General features: G+C 38.5%; 1 protein-coding gene across 1 annotated transcript; it reads left to right on the top strand.

The window, feature by feature from the left end:
- The first annotated feature begins 17,702 nt into the window (after positions 1 to 17,702).
- Positions 17,703 to 18,410, top strand: LOC127096134 (uncharacterized). Its single transcript, XM_051034745.1, has one exon. It carries the CDS (start codon positions 17,703 to 17,705, stop codon positions 18,408 to 18,410), a length of 708 nt encoding a protein of 235 aa, XP_050890702.1.
- The last annotated feature ends 2,141 nt before the right edge of the window (positions 18,411 to 20,551 follow it).

Below are 20,551 nucleotides of genomic sequence, written 5' to 3' on the forward strand. Positions count from 1 at the left end.
AACACCAATTCCTTCAAAGTTTATTTTATAAAGTTTAAGTCTTTACAAATCCCTTTTATGATTTCCAGTCATTTATCTTTCTGCACTTTATACTTTTCGACACTTTACATTTCATCAGTTTAATTTCTGCCATTTACGTTATCTTGTTAAATTTACATCTACTTAACATCTTAATCAACATATTTCGACGTAAAACACTAAGAGAACAGAAATGAAAGATATGAAAGTGATTTTAGATATCTTCGAGACCATCTAGATTTGCACATGTCCTAGGATTTGTGTGGTTGATCCTGCAAGTAACCCAATTCTACACGTTTTGGTAAACCAGAGGTTGTTCGCCAAATTTCACAGCGAACAGGTAGATGGAGTGGTAGATGAAAAACCCAAAGTTGCTGAAAGTAAGAAAGGTTTGGAGAATATTGACACCGACATCACTAACATCGCAGGGACGAGCAGGATGACCCGCAGCGGTCGGATTTATACTCCCAATATTAATATAAACCCTCAAGAACCAACAAGGGAAGCTGCAAATGTAAATCCTACCCCAGAGCATGGAGGGGCACAGCTGGCAGTGCAAGCAGATGAAGCGAGTTAGTTTCTAAGGATAATAAAGAAATCCGACTACAAGATAGTTGATCAGTTACATCAGACCCCGTCAAGAATATCTATCTTGTCTTTGCTTCTGAATTCTGAAGCTCATAGGGAGGCTCTACTGAAAGTGCTTGCTCAGGCTCATGTTACCCAAGATATAACGGTTGGCCAATTCGATGGGGTGGTCACCAATATCACAGCCTGTAACACTCTAAGTTTCAGCAATGAAGAGCTACCCAAGGAAGGGAAGAATCACAACCGCGCCTTGCATGTATCCATAAAGTGCCAAGAAGATGCTCTGGCCAGAGTTTTAGTTGACACTGGATCATCCCTCAATGTTCTACCAAAGAGGGCACTTGCTAAATTGTCTTACCAAGGTTCGGAATTAAAACCTAGTGCACTTGTGGTAAAAGCATTTGATGGTTCTCGAAGGATAGTGGTTGGGGAGGTAGAGTTACCAATATAGACCGGACCGCATGTATTCCCCATCAATTTCTAAGTCATGGACATAAATCCCGCTTACAGCTGCCTTTTGGGACGCCCATGGATACATGCTGCTGGGGCAGTAACTTCTACTTTGCATCAAAAGATGAAGTTTGTTGTCGATGACAAGCTCGTCATTGTCTCGGGTGAAGAAGATTTTATCATCAGACAACTCTCCTCTTTCCGTTATATCGAGGTTGATGAGGATGCCTTAGAGACCTCTTTCCAAGCACTTGAAATATCCAATGCCACACTTGAAGAGGTTAAGGATCCTATCGAGAAAACCAGTTTGTCGTTCGCCTATTTGAAGAGTGCAAGATCAGCAGTTGAAAGTGGAGGCCCTGCAGGTTGGGGGCAAGTCATCAACGTCAGTGAGAAAAATGATCGTTTTGGTTTGGGGTACATGCCTTCTACTAATGGAGGAGCCCTGGTCCCTGCAAAGGACCGTGTGCGGAGCATACAAGAAGTCTTCCTGAGCACAGGATTTATCCATGGAGATCAAGTTGGTGCAATGGAAGATGACACTGAAGATGGAGAAACATCAAACCTGATATACCGGTGTGAAGCAGCCCTAACAAATTGGGAAGCAGTTGAGATTCCAGAAGTTTTTCTTGTGTCAAAGTAATTGTGTTTTCCTTTGTGTTTTTGAAAATCCTTAGCTCTTCCCAAGGCTAATGGATCATTTGTAGGGCCCCTTTAAATTTCAAAAATCATTATGACAAATAAAGAGCATTTTGTTCAAATTCTTATTGTTCATTCATTCGTTTTTCTTTCCTTAAAATGGCAATCCTTTCAACAACTACAAAAATATTTTTATTTCTTTTGCATTTTATTTCCATTTTTCTAAAAAAACCATCATTAAAAAACATGCAGAATAATCAATAAACCAGTTGAATTCGGTGACCCCACTACTTCCTATAACTTTGAACTCCCCATCTACCAAGCGGAAGAGGAGAGTAAGGAAGATTGTGATTTCCCTGAAGAATTGGAAAGGGTGCTCGAGCACGAGTCAAAGGCCCTTCAGCCACATCAAGAACCAGTGGAAACGATCAACCTTGGCACCGAGGAAGACAAGAAAGAGGTCAAAGTTGGGACTACACTTGGGGCAAGCATCAAAGAAAGATTGATCAAGTTGCTACAAGAGTATGTAGATGTATTTGCTTGGTCCTATCAGGATATGCCAGGTTTAGATACTGATATTGTATTCCACAAGCTACCACAATAACCAGATTGTCCGCCAGTGAAGCAAAAGCTCCGAAGAGCAAGACCCGACATGGCTCTAAAGATTTGTGACGAGGTGAAACGTCAACTTGATGTCGGTTTTCTAGCAGTTGCAAAGTACCCCCAATGGGTAGCCAATATTGTACCAGTACCCAAAACGGATGGCAAGGTCAGGATGTGTGTTGATTATAGGGATTTAAACAAAGCTAGTCCAAAGGAAGACTTCCCCCTGCCACATATTGACACTCTGGTAGACAACACTGATAAGTTCGCAATCTTCTCCTTTATGGACGGATTCTCGGGTTATAATCAAATTAAGATGGATCCAGAAGACATGGAAAAGACCATATTCATCACCCCTTGGGGAACATTTTGCTACAAGGTAATGCCATTCGGTCTCAAAAACGCTGGGGCAACTTACCAAAGAGCAATGGTCACTCTTTTCCATGACATGATGCATAAGGAAATTGAGGTTTATGTGGATGATATGATTGCAAAATCCCAAAGTAAAGAGGATCATATAGACCACTTGCAAAAGTTATTCGAGCGTCTTCGGAAATTTCGACTACGGCTGAATCCTGCTAAATGCACCTTCGGTGTCCGATCTGGAAAGTTGCTTGGTTTCATTGTTAGTCAACGAGGAATTGAGGTAGATCCGGACAAGGTTAGGGCAATACAAGAAATGCCTGCTCCACGTACAGAGAAAGAAGTTAGAGGATTCCTGGGACGTTTGAACTATATCTCCAGGTTTATATCTCATATGACTGCTACGTGTGAACCTATATTCAAGTTGCTCAGAAAAGATCAAGCGGTTGAATGGAACTCTAACTGCCAAATGGCTTTTGAGAAAATCGGACAATACCTGCAAGAGCCCCCTATTCTAATTCCACCTTTTCAGGGGAAACCACTCTTTATGTACCTAACTGTGCTTGAAAAGTCAATGGGATGTGTGATGGGACAACATGATGAAACTGGCCGAAAAGAGCATGCTATCTACTATCTAAGTAAGAGATTTACCGATTGTGAGACCCGATATTCACTCTTGGAGAAAACTTGTTTTGCTTTAGCATGGGCCGCTCGTCGTCTAAGACAATACATGATTTGTCACACTACCTTGTTGATCTCAAAAATGGATCCAATAAAGTATATCTTCGAAAAGCCTGCTTTGACTGGAAGACTCGCCCGTTGGCAGATGTTATTATCTGAGTATGACATCCAATATGTATCTCAGAAAGCTATCAAAGGAAGCGTGTTGTCTGATTACCTGGCAAACCAACCCGTTGAAGACTACCATCCGTTGAAGTTTGACTTTCCTAATGAAGACATTATGGTAGTAAAAGATTGTGAAATCCCAGGGCTTGATGAAGGACCTGAACCCAGATCTCGGTGGAAGCTCATGTTCGATGGTTCCTCCAATTACATGGGGCATGGCGTAGGAGATGTTCTATTAAATCCGTATGGTGGATACACTCCTTTCACAGCAAGGTTGTGTTTTGATTGCACAAATAATATAGCAGAATATGAGGCGTGCATCTTAGGCATTGAAGCAACAATTGACCTCCGAATCAAAATCCTCGAAGTATGTGGAGACTCAGCTTTGGTGATATACCAAGTCAAAGGCGAATGGGAAACCTGTGATACCAAGTTGATCCCATATCGTGCCTATGTCATGGAATTAATAAAATACTTTGACGAAATCACTTTCCGTCATATCCCGAGAACTGAGAATCAAATTGTTGATGCCTTGGCGATGTTGGCTTCAATGTACCAAGTTAGATTCCATAATGAAGCACCTCTCATTCAGATCGAGCGGAAAGTGGAGCCTGCTTACTGCCAGTTGGTTGAAGAGGAAGCCGATGGTAAACCTTGGTTTCACGAGATCAAATGCTTTTTGCAAAATCAAGAATATCCAACAGATGCAACAGCCCTTGACAAGAAAACATTGAGGAAGTTAGCATCCAAATTCTTCTTAAGCAATGGTGTGTTATACAAGAGAAACCACGACATGATTCTGCTCAGATGCGTGGATGGACGTGAAGCGGACCTGTTGATCAAGGAGATTCATGAAGGATCCTTTGGAACTCAAGCCAATGGGCATGCCATGGCCAAGAAGATTTTGAGAGCTGGTTATTACTGGTTGACCATGGAATTCGACTGCTTCAATTATGCTAGAAAATGTCATAAATTCCAAATCTATGCCGACAAGGTACACGTGCCTCCGACCCTACTAAATGTTTTGACGTCACTTTGGCCTTTCTCAATGTGGGGCATCGACATGATTGGCGCCATCGAGCCTAAAGCTTCCAATGGTCACCGCTTCATCCTGGTTGCCATTGATTACTTTACCAAATTGGTAGAAGCCGCCTCTTATGCTAATGTGACAAAACAAGTGGTTGCACGGTTCCTCGAGAAATAGATCATTTGCCGTTATGGAGTTCCAAGTCGGATCATCACAGATAATGGGACGAATCTAAACAATAAGACCATGAAAGAATTATGCGAGAGCTTCAAGATTGAGCACCATAACTCTTCACCATATCGTCCAAAGATGAATGGCGCTGTTGAAGCCGCTAATAAAAACATCAAGAAAATCCTGCAAAAAATGTTGAAAACCTATAAGGAGTGGCATGAAATGCTACCCTTCACACTGCATGGATACCGGACTTCCTTCCGCACTTCAACAAGGGCAACCCCGTTCTCTTTGGTATATGGGATGGAAGCAGTTCTCCCAATTGAAGTGGAGATACCTTCAATGAGAATCTTGATGGAGACCAAGCTAGAAGAGGCTGAGTGGATTCAAAATAGATTTGATCAGTTAAACCTCATAGATGAGAAGCGAATGACTTCTTTGCGCCATGGACAGTTATACCAAAAACGGCTTAAAAGGGCTTTTGACAAGAAAGTACGTGTTCAGGAATTTAGAGAAGGAGACCTCGTGGTTAAGAAGATCTTGCCAATACACAAGGACTCACGTGGGAAGTGGACTCCCAATTATGAAGGCCCATATGTTGTGAAGAAAGCCTTTTCCAGAGGTGCCTTGAGTATCACAACTATGGATGATGAAGAGCTCTCACACCCCGTGAACTCTGATGCAGTTAAAAAATATTACGCCTAATAAAAACCCGCTAAATCAAAAACCTGAAAGGGCGATTTAGGCAAAAAAGGGTATCCCGGTGGACTGAAAACCCGAAAGGGCGGTCCAGGCAAAAGTTAGGGATGAAAAAAAATGGTAGCTCGCTAAGTTGAAAACCTGAAAAGGCAACTTAGGCAAAAAGGGAGCGTCCCGGTGGATTGAAAACCCGAAAGGGCGATCCAGGCAAAAGCTAGGGGCACAAGGCATAAACTGCATCAGTTGTTACTGATTAACACCGAAGAATCTGAGGCGGAAGATCAATCCAGTTACTCCCCTTAGAAGCAAGGTTTTGGGGAGAATCATATCTATTAGGGATGTTAGTGGTCACTGAATTCGACGTAAACCTTTCCTTATTGCCATTTTCCAAAAAAAATTGTAACATTCTATGGAGCTACACCATTTGCGTGCTACCATTCTTGAATAAAATACCAGTTTTCCCAATCATTGTTAATTATGTTCTTATACGCTTTTCTTTGTTATGCCAAGTGTCATTTATTTGTTAATAATGAAATTTTGAAACTTGAATTTTTTTTGAAATTTAGTAAAAGGAACAAAATTACTTTGATATATGTGAAAATCAAAGGAAAATCTTTTGTTTTCCCGAAAGTCTCAAGGTTGCATAAATATTCCTAGATTACCAACAAAAATCTCCATGGAACACAACTTATTAATCCTCTGGAAAGATGGACTTTGGTTATTTATAACTGTCAATCATAATCGATTCTCCTTTGGATACGCCTATTAATTGTACGGGTTTGAGTTATTGGTGTTGAGGAATCAGAATCTCTGTAAATAGTCCCTACAAACTCCCAGTCTGCCTATTGTCAGCATTGCATATCATGATCATTCATATATCATGCATAAAAAAAATTCAAATCATATATAGCCGAAATATACTTCGGGCTCATTTTTGCATTGACCCAGGTCTTGTTGTTGATCCTATACCCTTTGACCTCTAATTCCAGTTTGTATTTGGTGCCCTTAAACCAACATCCAGTTTTCGCAGTCATTTTCAAGCCCAATTGTTGTTGGCAAAATCCGTTAAAAGTTTGTTATAATCCATTACTCACGGTTAAGAGTCCAATTGTTGTTGAGCATTGTCAGGTCATATATGAACCTGTTGTTCAGTGCTATTCAGGTCATATATGAACCTGTTGCTGAACTTTATTCCATTGTCAGGTCATATGTGAACCTGTTGTTCAGTGCTATTCTGGTCATATATGAACCTGTTGTTGAGCTTTATTCCATTGTCAGGTCATATATGAATCTGTTGTTCAGTGCTATTCAGGTCATATATGAACATGTTGTTGAACTTTATTCCATTATCAGGTCATATATGAACCTGTTGTTCAGTGCTATTCAGGTCATATATGAACCTGTTGTTGAACTTTATTCCATTATCAGGTCATATATGAACCTGTTGTTCAGTGCTATTCAGGTCATATATGAACCTGTTGTTGAACTTTATTCCATTGTCAGGTCATATATGAACCTGTTGTTGAGCTTTATTCAGGTCATATATGAACCTGTTGTTGAGCTTTATTCAGGTCATATATGAACCTGTTGTTGAGCATTGTCAGGTCATATATGAACCTGTTGTTGAGCTTTATTCCAGTGTCAGGTCATGTATGAACCTGTTTTGAAGAGTCTTTCTCTATGATTGTTTCAGTGCTATCAGGTCATATATGAACCTGTTGTCGAGCTTTATTCCAGTATTACCAGATTCTTGATATTCCCCAGCATTGTCAGGTCATATATGAACCTGTTGTTGAGCTTTATTACCAGGTCATGTATGAACCTGTTTTGAAGAATCTTTCTTTATGATTGTTTCGGTGTTGTCAGGTCATGTATGAACCTGTTGTAGAAATTTTTCATATGCGGGTTTAGTAAGTCATATGTGAACTTACTACCGAAATCTCTTGTATTCTAAGTATTGTTTATCAAATTTCACTTTGAGTACTCCCCGGTGTGTGTCTGACTCTCCAGCAGGATTGTTTTCCCCGGCGAGTTGTTTTTTTACCATTTGTCTGTCTCCCTGTGGACCATCAGCATTCCCCACAGACTGGTCTTCCTAGTAGCATCTCCTGTTAAAGGTTCACCATACCCCTAGCAGATAAAAATTACAAAAAAGAGAATCTTTCATCAGCGCATATCATATCATATCATGTCATAGGGATTCAGGATCAAAATTCGGGTCTTTCTAGTATTTAACTATCTCCCACTATGATCATATGAAGAGTGTCCTGCTTCATATTCTCTAGTTGAAGATACTTAAATAGGGGCAACTGTCATACCCCGATTTTAGATCCATCTGCATTTATCCACTATGCATCATGCATTCATTTTAATATAAACCCTAATATACGTCTAAGGTCAATCGTTGACTTTCTGGTCAATTAGTTGACCAAAGTCAACCGTCCATTCCCAAATCCATATTGTCTCGATTTTGATAAACATTGGTCATTATCTAGGCCTTTTCGATCATGGTGCTTTTAATTACAAAATGGATTCTAATTTAAGTTTTTTGACTTTCTAATTTTCAATTTGATTTTAATTTCAAATTAAGTCTAATTCCAAATTTCAATTTAATCTTAATTGTTTTTTTTTATTACTAATGATTCAAAGTCTAATTGATTTTAATTTTCAAATAAATGTTAGAATTGATATCAAATTAATTTTAACAAATTATAGATTAATTTTATTTTAATTGGTTTTATTGGTTTTTGATTTTAAATTGACATTTAGATTAGTCTTGGATTATTTCTAAAATCCATATCCATTTTTATAACCAAATATCCATTTATCCATTAACCCTTTTAACAACCATGTCCATCAAAATCCACTACACCATTTCTAGACTTTAAGTCAATGTATGACATTCAAAATCTTAACTCATCAATCCACATTCATGTTTAAATTCATATTTAACAATAACGTCCAATAATTTTTCAATCACAGTTAGTTCCCAATTTTGGTTCAAACCAGTAATTCCAATCATAACGCAAATCTCAATAGAAATTTTCCATAACTATTCAATTTCAATTCCAAACAATTATAATATGTATTCATTCATTTAATCAATTCAAATACACCTCGTTTCCATTTCAAATTCAATGGTTCCATTCAAAATTCCAACACATGTCATGGTATACTACAACCATAACCATACAAACATACGTAAACCATTTCAATTCACATGTTCAAAACCACCACTCAATTCCAAAGTTACAAACAATTTCACCCATATTACATAAACCATTCAAATTCATGGAGCTCTTTGTCCATTCAATTTCATTTTCTCCAAATTTCCTGTAATTTGATTCCATACCATATTACATAAACCATTCAAATTTTCACTCACTTTCAATTACATATTATCTAACCAAATTATAATAGTCACTACCCAACCATTTCAATACATTCGATATATCCCAATCCATTACATATGATTTTTCTAACAGTAGCGAATCAACATCATCAAGGCCATAGCACTCCATAAGAATTCCAAAACAGCCCCGCCATCCAATGCGCTTCGTAGCCGCATCCAAGCCGAAATTCCCAAGCTAACCAATAACCTCGAATAAGTGCATCCCAAACTGGTTCCCTTTACATGAAGCACCTACAAAATCCAAGAGAACCATAGTTTAAGATTTTTCATTCAAAAACCATGACATTGGCATTCATTGTTCATCATCATTAGTATTACTAATCAACGACATTCATCATTATCATAGATCATTGACATTCATTATCATTCAGTAGCTACCATTCACCTCCATAAGCAATTTCAACATATAATAACTATGCTAACATGAATCGATTCATATTTCCAATTCAGTTTTCAATCTACATGTTCTACACTCTCTTTTTCCCCTCTTTACTTTCATCCTCTTACACTTTCCGTGATTCATCTTTCCGGCCGTTGAAACCTCTCCGTATCCGCGCCATTGCAGCACCGTCCTTGATTCTAACCTCTTCCCGGCATTTCAAAATTCCAACTCAACATTGATCTCAAATGCAATCACTTCACAACAAAATAGTTAACAATTAATGCAAGTCATTTACTAAGCAGTCAAGTAAACCTACTACATAACCATATGACTGCATCCTACTTGCGCTAGAATAATGCCAATTATGCTACACCATAAGCCAAAGAGCCATACTTGCAAGACACAAATAGACAATACAAACCCATGTCATGAACACTGCCAACATAAACCTGATCAAGAAGCCACAACCAAGCTACAAACCTAGCTAAGCCATTGCATTAACACAACCTTCCATGACCCTGCTGGAAAAACAACCATGACAGTAACCTCACGCCACACTCATGTAATGCATCATGCTGTCAATATCCTACATCAACATGAAACAAGGCCATGATCATGAACATGCAACATACCAATTGATTAATCTAATTTTACATTGCCAAACCTGCAGAACCTGCACACCGGCGTACCTCCAATGCATCACACATGACCAATGTAAACCACTTTGCTCACCATATAAACCTTGTATCCAATTTGACATTGCCAGACATGAGCACAAGGCTAACAAGCTGCAGTAGGCAAGTACAACAAATCCAAGAAAACCAAGTAACAAACACAACCTCAATAAGGGCACAACAGTTCAACTCACCATCTCCTATTCAACAACTCCGCAGCATGAAGGAAGCAATCCATCTTGATCAATCAACCAGCTTGCCACGTTTTGCTTCCATCTGAATGCCAAGTTGGAATTGTCAAGCATCATGCATCAACCAAGATTGGTAACCTACACCATCATTCTCCATCCATTTTGCAGCAATACAACAAACCTGCAGTAGAACACATCACAATACAAGCCAAGCAACAAATCAAACAAGGCCAGGGCACATTAAAACCAAGCATGAAAATTATAAAACTAAAATCATTCACAACAAAGCATTGAACCTAATTGCAAAAGAGGCTAAGCATCATCCATAAACTAAATTACTTACAGCAATGTATAACAGCAAACACATTACCAATAACACATTCAACCGGCAGCACCTACTAACCTGTAGAGATTAATAAGCATAACACTAGCACTTCTTCACACCTAGAAGTTCATGACAGCAACAATAGTTAAGCTTTGCAAATAACCGAAGTTTTTCTTTCCACCAATTTTCACTGCAGTAAAACAAAGTAATTGGTAAGGCGTTAAAATTCAAAAAAATACCCGAAAGAGAATCAAGACGAAATAGAGCGAGAAAGGGTAGGTTCACGTTACCGTTCCAGACCAAACATCAAAGAGGGCAGACCAAAATCTGAGCACCCTAAAGGGATTTCGCAGAGACCCTTTTTGACCTCCAGAGACCAATCTGAAACCCTAATTGTTGAGTATAAAAGGTGAGAGGGGAGGACGAGATGGAGGTGACCAAAAAAAAACCCTAAATTTTTCCAAACGAAAAACCTTAACCTTGGCGACGGCGGAAATCCAGAAGAGGAGAAGGGAGTTGTAGAAAAAAACCAATATTCTCAACCGAAAAGCTGGCGTGGGAGTTCGTGGAAACCACCGCCGAAGGTGAGCATTGTTATTTGATTTTTTTTTAGAGCCATGGATTTGTGCATTTTAGGGTGAGAGTAGGGTATTGTGAGGTTAGTGCAAGAGAGAGAGAGAGAGAGAGTTGCGAGCGATCGAGAGTGATGATATTGAGGGAGTGAGATTGAGGGAGAGAGGACGAGTGAGATTGAGGGAGCGAGGACGATGAACATTTCTGGGTTCTGTTACAGTACCTCTCACATTTTTTCCTTTTATTTATTTCTTTTTATTTTTTAAAAACAAACATTAAAATCATTTAAAAACTTAATACGTTTTGTGTTCCCCATTAATTTATCACCCATTAATATCTTTTTGCAAACCCAACAGCCAGGCGGCTAGGGTCACGTTTGGGATTCTTCCATTGTTTCAATTAATTGTCCATTAACAGACCATCTCATTTGATTTTTTATATATTTTAATTTATATTTTAATCTATTCTGGTTTACATGTCCAAGTTATTACTGAAGTAATAAATAACCATAAGTGGCCTAGTGGAGAGAGAGCAGTTTCATTTTCTTTAGTGGGGCGGGATTGATACTTAGGAGTAGCATATCTTTCATATTTTTATGCTTGCTATTTCATAACTTCTACTATTTATCTTACTTTAAGTATTTTATTTGATTAATTTAATTTAATTGTTAATTAGTTGTTAGATTTTAAATGTTTAGTTTTTTTAGATTTTTCTTAATTATTGATTTTTTTTTTATTCGAGATTTGGTATGGTTAATTGATTTCCATGCGTTAATTAATTTAATTAGGTTATTAACATCTATTTTCATACCTTTACACATATAAATAATTATATTCAAATTCACTAATATTTTCAATTTAAATTTCACTAACTTTCCATAGTTTCGACATTTAATTCCATTTCCTCCCATTAGAATCTAGCATTCTGGTGGGAACTCGATTTTATATATAAAATTAATTCGATATACATATAAAATTGTAAAATTAACTTTATCCCTATAATATAATTTTATTTTTAAACTATCTTTACAACCCGATTAAATTCTTTCTTTTAAAAAAAACACGAAAGAAGAGGACCATTCGAATCTTGCATTCCGGTGGGAACCCTCGAATGATCCGTCCTGAGCCACGCATTTTGGATTAACCGTTCATTTCTTTTCTTTCATTCTTAAAACACTTAATGATTAACTTGGACAAAATAAGGGTCGTTGGGATCAAGCATTTCGGCGTAACTCTTTGAACAATTGATTATCATCAAACGTTCACTGTCCATTAAATAATTTTCTTAAATAATTCGAATAAAAAGGGACCATTGGAATCTAGCATTCCAGTGGAACCCATAATTTTTGATCTTAGGGCTCATGTCTCGTTCTCATCAAATATTCGTCTCCCAAACTCAAAATATATACTTAACTCCTACCTTAAACTTTTTTAATAAAGATGGAAATGGAACATGGTGTATACCGTGCACTCCTGAGATTAAGATTCAAGGTGGATGCCTTGCCTATCTTAGCTCTCGTAATCGTCTAAAATTGTCAATGCGGTTTCTTCAAACCCCTTTCTCAATCAAATTCAAAACACTTAATCTTTATTAAACACTTTTTTCAATAAAAGACGAAAATGGAACATGGTGTATACCGTGCACTCCTGAGACTAGGATTCGAGATGGATATCTCGCTCATCCAAGTTCTCGCCATTACTAAAAAATAAATCCAACCAATCAAACTCTTTCTCGCCGCCGTGCGACTAATCAAAAACCTTTTTCATAAATGAAAGATATATTGTCTTAAGGTGATGCAAAACAATGTTTCGGCCACGATTGTTGAGTCGAGATAAGTGACGCTTTTCCGAATGTAGATTTATAAATCCGTTCGATGTGTGGTATGCATCCACTCCTCATCTGTTTTGGGTAAAACAATGTTTTTGTCGATTAATACAATATAGCTTTCGCTAAAATCGACCAACAAACAAACATTTTTCTACCCAGAACTACGTAAGCCTTGACTTCTCTATTGAGATATGTAGGAGCAGGATTTGTAAATCTTGTCAGACCCACTAATAAAAAACTTAGGTTTAGTCCTTCGTCAAAAAATCCAAAAATATTTCTTCTCTATTCTATTCTTTCTCTCCCTCATTATAACTTGAGAAGACTATCATAAGCTAACATTCAAAATGAAACTAACTAAACGGTTCCCGTTGAATACAACGGACGTGAGGGGTGCTAATACCTTCCCCTTGCGTAACCGACTCCCGAACCCTGATATTGGTTGCGATGACCATATCTTATCCTTTCTCTTATGGGTTTTATCGATATTTCCCCTTTCTTTTTAAGTAATAAATAAAGTTCGGTGGCGACTCTGTTCAGTCCATCATTGCGAGCGTGCGATCGCGCTTCGCTTAAAGTCGTATCCCCATTTTTCGAGGTGCGACAATGGGTTTAATAATTAGAAAGATAATTGATACGAGGGACCACAAAGAGTACGTTGGTTTCATTTTGTTGCAAAGTGGTAGCACCACTCAAGGCGAGGGAATCACCATTTGGATCCCACAAAATATGGGATGTACCAAGATCTCCTAACGGTTATCCTAAACTACCAGCTCATCATTCAGAGAGTTTACATACTTATCCTTCATCTTTGCCCTATAAATAAAGCCATTGTGCCAGAAGAAAAGAAGGACACACACACTGTTACTCTGCCAAAAAATCACCAGAACCATTCACCTAAAGCTCAATATTTCTGAAATTGAATTTAGAGTTTCACACTGAAACTCTGACCTAAGTGAGCTCAGACCCTAAACGAGGCAACCAACATCATCCAAAAAAAGGGCAAGAAGAAGGTGAAGAAGGAGAGCATTTAAAGATAAATAGAAGACTTATCTGAATCATACCGGAGAAGACATCGCCACCGGACTAGCTCCGATCAAGTATTCTTCTTCTTCCTTTTTTTTTCCTAAAATCTTCATACCATTACATTCGCCTTGTTGAAATGATTAAGAACCCCTTGTTAATTGCACCGAATTGCTACTATTGTGGATTTAATTTTAAATGTAGGGTTTGTGTTTGAACTTGTCTTTCTGTTGTTCTTGTTTCGATTTGGTTGTTAGGAGGAGTTTTGGGGTTAGTTTAGTTGTGTTGAGGTTCATTTTTGTTTAGATTTTAATTTTTCCGTCTCAATTGAGTTTCGATCCGGGTGTTTGAGAGGGATTCAGGAAGAGGTGAGGCCAAATTTGGATTCCTTGGCCAAGAAAAGAGAGGGTTGGCTTTTGTTATTTGGAGTTTGGAGGTGAGTTCGCCGGAGAAGAAGGTGGCACCGCCGCCGGTGGCCGGCAACCACCATCTTCTCTGATGGAATTTGGCCGGAGGGATGCATCTTCGCTTGCAGAGCAAAAGAAGCTCCTAAGTGAAGAGAGAGAAAGGATTTCACTAAATGAACTCATTTTCTCAAAATCCAGGCTTAAATATCCACACTTGGCCCGACGCATGCGCGCCAAGTGTCACTCCTGTGACAGGCCTCGTCTGCGTTTGACTGTTGGTCAACCAGGCGTTTCAGTGTGGATGCTCCATGATCTTTTATCCTGCTCCCTCATCAGATCCATTAGTCCTGTTTGACCAAGTCATATCTACGGATCTGACGGTTGGGAATATCCATGTGAGGTCAACCAGGTTGATTGGGCTCAGCTGGATTCTCGTTGTGGTTTTGGGCCTCCGAATTGGGCTAGAACCACTTATGGCTAACTAAACCCCCATGTTGTTTTGTAATGCGCCCAAATTTGGGCTTCTTCTACTTTAAGTCCATTTTTATTTTATTATTTGTTGTTCATCTATTTTCTTTTCCATTATTTTGTATATACATGTAAAATATATCTAGAGTATTATTGCTATAAAATAATAACATTTTTATTTTATTTACTTAACTATTATGCTAATTTAAAATTAATCATTGGTTTAATTTGTAGAATTTGTTTGAGCTATCATTTTATATGTGCTTGATTAAACTCAATTGTGCAATTCTTAAGTTCATATAAATCATGATTTAAGTTATATTTTCATAATGACCTTCATCCCTTAATCACCTTAATTGTTATATTAAACCATTTAAAAATCACATACTTCTCAATTCAATGTTGAGATCATCCTTTCGTACCCTTGTAAGTCGATTGCTTTCACGCACCGCCATCAACTTCACATAGCTTACTCTTGGGCTTTCTTACAACGAGACCTAGTCGGTTATTAATTAATCGATTAGGCGATTGACTCACTAATTAGGACATAATTTACCCACCAACACATATATTCAAACCTCGATCCAATGTCGAGTATTTTTATTCAAAATTAATTAAAACACCCAATCACGATTAAATAACAGTTCATAATAACGAAATGAAAAGGGGGATGGTTTTGAATTTTCAACTCCTCTCTTCGATTATTTGAATACGAGTTCTCTTACTCGGTTAGTCAAATAGTCATCATTTCTAGCTCGCCCAAACTTAACCTAATCAAATTATTCTCATAATAAGGAAATGAAAAAGGGGATGGTTTTAAGCCTTTAACTCCTCCCTTCGATTGTTTGAATACGAGTTTTCTTACTCGGTCAGTTAGACACTCGTCATTTCTTTACAAACTTCTAAACCCGATTAAACCAAAATATTTTATAATAAGCTAAAAGAAAAGGGAGATGACTTTGAGTTTTCAACTTCTCTCCTCAATTGTTTGAGTACGAGTTCTCTTACCGAGTCAGTCGAACAATTGTTATTTTTCCGCGAATTAATAAATTAATCAAATCATGTCATAATAAACTATACGAGAAGGGAGATGGTCTTGAGTCTTCAATTCCTCTTCTCAAATGCTTGGATATGAGTTGTCTTACTCACCCATTCGAGAACTTGTCGTTTATTCTAAAATACATCAACCATACATAAACCTATTTTCATAATCACTCAGCTGAAAAAGAAAGTGGTCTAGAGTCTTCTATTCCCTTTTTCGATTATTAGGATACAAGTTGTCTTACTCGAATGTCCGAGTAATCGTCATCCATTTAAAATACCTTAACTATTATCAAACTTATTTTACAATTAAGGATGAAAAGGGAGATGGTCTAGAGCCTTCAATTCATCTCCTCGACTATTAGGATACGAGTTGTCTTACTCGACTATCTGAGTAATCGTCATCCAACAAAAGTATCTCAACACATCAAATTTATCTTTCTCGCCCCCGTGCGATCAAAACCAATCAAACAAAACATCAAACATATTAACTCCACTTGACACCCCCGTGTGACCAAAACTTTTTTCAAAAATAACATTGTTTAAGCCTTTCTAATACGCACAACAAACTAGTGCTTACGCCTCCGCCGAGAGTAGACAAGCCAACGTTTAGCCTTTAGGACGCGATCTAGACAATCGTTCATTAAAAGACACCAACCAACCATAGTTCCCCAAACTACGAATGCTCTAATTTCCTTATTATAAGGATACGTAGGCATGAGATTGCGATATCTTGGCGAGCACACTAATAAAAAACCTCCCTTTTCCCCTTTCTGAGGTTTCCATCCATTTCTCTTTTCATTAATTTATCCAGTCAAACAAAACAAACAACATTTGGCTAACATTCAAATCGTGAATTAGACTAAAAGGTTCCCGTTGAGTACAACGGACGTGAGGGGTGCTAATACCTTCCCCTTGCGTAATCGACTCCCGAACCCGAATATGGTTGCAACGACCATTATTCTATTTTTCAAAGGTTTTATCAATATTTTCCTATTCCTTCATTGGGATAAATAAAGTTCGGTGGCGACTCTGTTCGAACTAAATTTTTTCCGCGACCATCGCAAGGAATCATATATTTTGAGATGCGATAGATGGCGACTCTGCTGGGGAAATAGCTCCAAGCAAGAAAGAGTGAAGCCTATCTTAGTTCAATTCATGTATTGAGTGTTAACCTTGTTTGTTTGTTATCTTTATTCTGTTATTATTCTATCATAATTATTGTATTGTGATTTGTTGACTATGTCTTATTTGGGGCTCTCTATTTAGTGGTGCTTTGTGAGATAGGCTCTCTACCCGAGTCTGAGAAAAACCATAAGTTTAAGTTGGTGGTTGCGTAGTGGACGCCCACAAGGAGTCTTCCTTGTTGGGACGATACGAAGACCCCGCCTAGAAGAGATTCTCTTGAGATATTGTTCCCCGACGAGTCTTTGTCACGACGATAGTATTCTCAAGTTGGATCAATGACTCTAGGGACCTTTTAACCCACTATATCCGGTGGTTATGTAGTGTTTACCTAAAAAGTTTCAGACTTGTTGGGTTAATACGAAAGCCCTAATCAGATAAGATCCCTTGGATGTATTATCATCTTACAATAATATTTCCAACCCCGATCTGTGACTTTGAGAACCCTGTTAGAACCTTGGACTTGAGAGTTGCGTAGTATGGGCCCACTAGGAGTCTTCCTCTTTGGGACCATACGAAAACCTCACCCAGACGAGACTCTTTTTAGGGACCTTATTGTCGGATGAGCCTTTGTCATGATAATAACCTTCCTAAATAGTGATTGATGACTTTGGGAACCTACTAACTTTAGTGCCTTCCAAAAGGGTTGTTTAGTAATCAAGGATACCCACTCTTACAGCCCGTATGTTAACTTACCTATAGCATGCATTAAAGACATTATTCATAACATGACATTCATATTATTTTATTTCCAAGGAATCTGACCATCATACGTTGCAGGAACTCAAGAAGCATGGAATCAAGCAAAAGAAACATTTACTCTTTCAAGTTTAAGGATCCCGATCTAAGAAGCTTGCGTGACTTTGTCTCCCAAATGCACCCAGTATACAAAATCAATTTTGGGAAAAACTATGGCAATCTGCTCAACATCCTCAACCAAAGAGTGGACCATACAACCTTAGTCACTCTGGCCCAATTCTATGACCTGCCTTTAAGGTGTTTCACGTTCCGAGATTTCCAGCTAGCACCAATGCTGGAAGAATTCGCGCGTCTTGTTAGGATTCCTATGAAGAAGAAGCCATTGTTTGAAGGGGTGGATGAATCTTTGCCACCTGAAGTCATTGATAGAGTGCTCCACATGGACGAAAGGGAAACTGAGGCTAACCTAGAAGTCAAAGGGAATACCAAAGGGTTTTCACTAAGTTTTCTCTTAGAAAGAGCTCATACCCTATTAAAAGCGGAGAATTGGGACGCTTGTTACTCTGTTATTGCTTTGGCTATCTATGGCATCATCCTGTTCCTAAATATGGATGGTTTCATAGACATGGCTGCTATTGGCGTCTTCCTCACCGAAAATCCAGTGCCCATCTTGTTAGCTGATGTTTACTATTACATGAGCCATAGGTACACCAAAAAGAAGGGAATGATTACTTGTTGTGCTCCCTTATTATACCAGTGGTTCCTAGAACATCTTTCAAAGACAGGTGTTTGGGTAGAATAGACAAACGCTAGTTGGCCTCAGAGGTTGGGGTCGCTCCGATCCGAAGATCTTTCTTGGTATTCCAAGGAATATATTGGCATGGACATCATATTCAGCTGTGGAGACTTTCCTAATCTACCACTCATTGGAACTCAAGGGTGTGTCAATTCTAACCCAGTTCTATCACTAAGATAGCTTGGGTACCCAATGGAAGGTCCTCTAGATGCGGGATCTTTGGAAGCTTTCTTGTTGCTTGACTTAGGAGTTGAGAATCCTAGCTTATTCCAAAGAATCAGATAGGCTTGGAAAGATGTTAACCGAAAAGGAAGAGCTAATTTGGGAAGAGCTAATGGGATTACAAAAGAACCATATTTTCATTGGGTAAAGGAAAGGGTGGAGGTGATCAAAATGCCATTTGTCACTCGGATACCTGTACTTCCTCCTAAGCCTAAAGTCACCCATATCCCTGTTGAAGAGGTTGATGAACTCAAGGCCACCATAGCAAAATTAGAAAAAGAAAATGAAGAGTTGAAGTTAAAACTCCAACAAGTCACCAATGAAAAAAACACAATGAAGTGGGAACTTGAGAGAAAGAATGTACAACTTCAGGCAAATATGGAAAACTTTAACAAAGAGGAGCATAAAAGGAAAAAGATCAAAGTGGGACTAGAACAAGCTGACCTTTATCTGGATACTCTTAAGGGTCAACTGCGGAAAGCTCAGAAAGAATATCAAGACAATGAGCATTGGTGGCACCTTGCCACGAAGGAAAATAAGACGATAAGAGACACACTTGGGGCTCAGATAAAAGAACTCACCATTTATGTTCTTCATGCAAAGGATGAAGCGGATCAAGAGCGCCGACTCAAGGATGTAGCCACCGAAGTCTCTAGAGTCTCACCCATAATATGGGAAGAGAAGTGTCGAGAAGTAAGAGATGCAAAGGAGTCTGCCAGCTATTGGAAGAATCAGCTAGAGTCATTACACCAAGACAACTCCATATAGTTGAAATAAAGAGAGTATGTGATCGAAGATTATGAATCCTTTAAGAAGACCATAGACTTCTTACAAGGGGATATGGATAAGTACCGTGCAAAGCTCGATGGGCTGGTGGGATTCTGTAATTGGGAAGCTAAAGACCTGCCATGGAAATTAAGAGATCCAGTTGAAGAGTTAAAGGAAAATAACACTCCTCCAGTGATAATCAATTTCATTTTGCTATGTAGAGGGTTATTGAGGAGATTCAAGGAAGAGCTAGAAGAACTCCGAGCCAGAAAGCCTGCAGCTTAATTTTCATATGTCTTGTATTCTGTCCTTTGACAATGTATTTTGAATTAAGGCTTTTTGGATCCCTATGTTATGTACTTGAATGAATGATGTTTAAATTGCTTCATTATTGCTCTATTTTGATATTTCTTACTTCTCCAAATTGCTAACAACTAATGAAACTCGAACGATTCCCTGAAAATAAAATATGCATAGCATTCGCATTCTCACTATGCATCATTCATCATAAGAAACTCAAAAGACTTACACAACCTTTTTACCCTCTATCCAGTAATGCTGACTAATCAACACCGATACGAGACACGAAGCAACTACAAGATAACGTTAGAGAAAGTTGAGGCTAATCAAGCTACCATGAGGACAGACATCAATGCGATCCAAGAAAAGATGGATCAATTGCTAGAGACAATGCTAACAATTGCCCAAAGAGAGAAGGTTATGGATGCAGAAATTGGAACAAGGAAGAACGACAACACGTCAGGATTGGTCCATCAAGACGAAAGCTTCATTCATGCTAAGAAGAGTTTGGTTCATATACCGGTAGGGAACAAAGGGGATGGAGATCATGCAGAGCCTTTTGATGCGTCTGCTCAGTACGGATCGGAGATGGGAGATGACCCGTACTATGCTTTTTATGTGCCCAATCAACCAAAGCCTAAGGTTCTTCCAGACCCCGCTGCAGACAGACTTCGCGCCTTGGAAAAGAAGATCAAAGCTATAGAGGGGAATAACATTTTTGGTTCCACTGCCATGAACATGTGACTGGTGTCAAATCTGGTCATCTCGGCTAAATTTAAAACTCCGGATTTTGAGAAATACAAAGGCTGGACTTGTCCAAGAAGTCATCTTGTGATGTACTTCAGGAAAATGGCTTC

The sequence above is a fragment of the Lathyrus oleraceus genome, chromosome 6, assembly GCF_024323335.1.
Source record: "Lathyrus oleraceus cultivar Zhongwan6 chromosome 6, CAAS_Psat_ZW6_1.0, whole genome shotgun sequence".
NCBI classification, from domain to species: domain Eukaryota; kingdom Viridiplantae; phylum Streptophyta; class Magnoliopsida; order Fabales; family Fabaceae; genus Lathyrus; species Lathyrus oleraceus.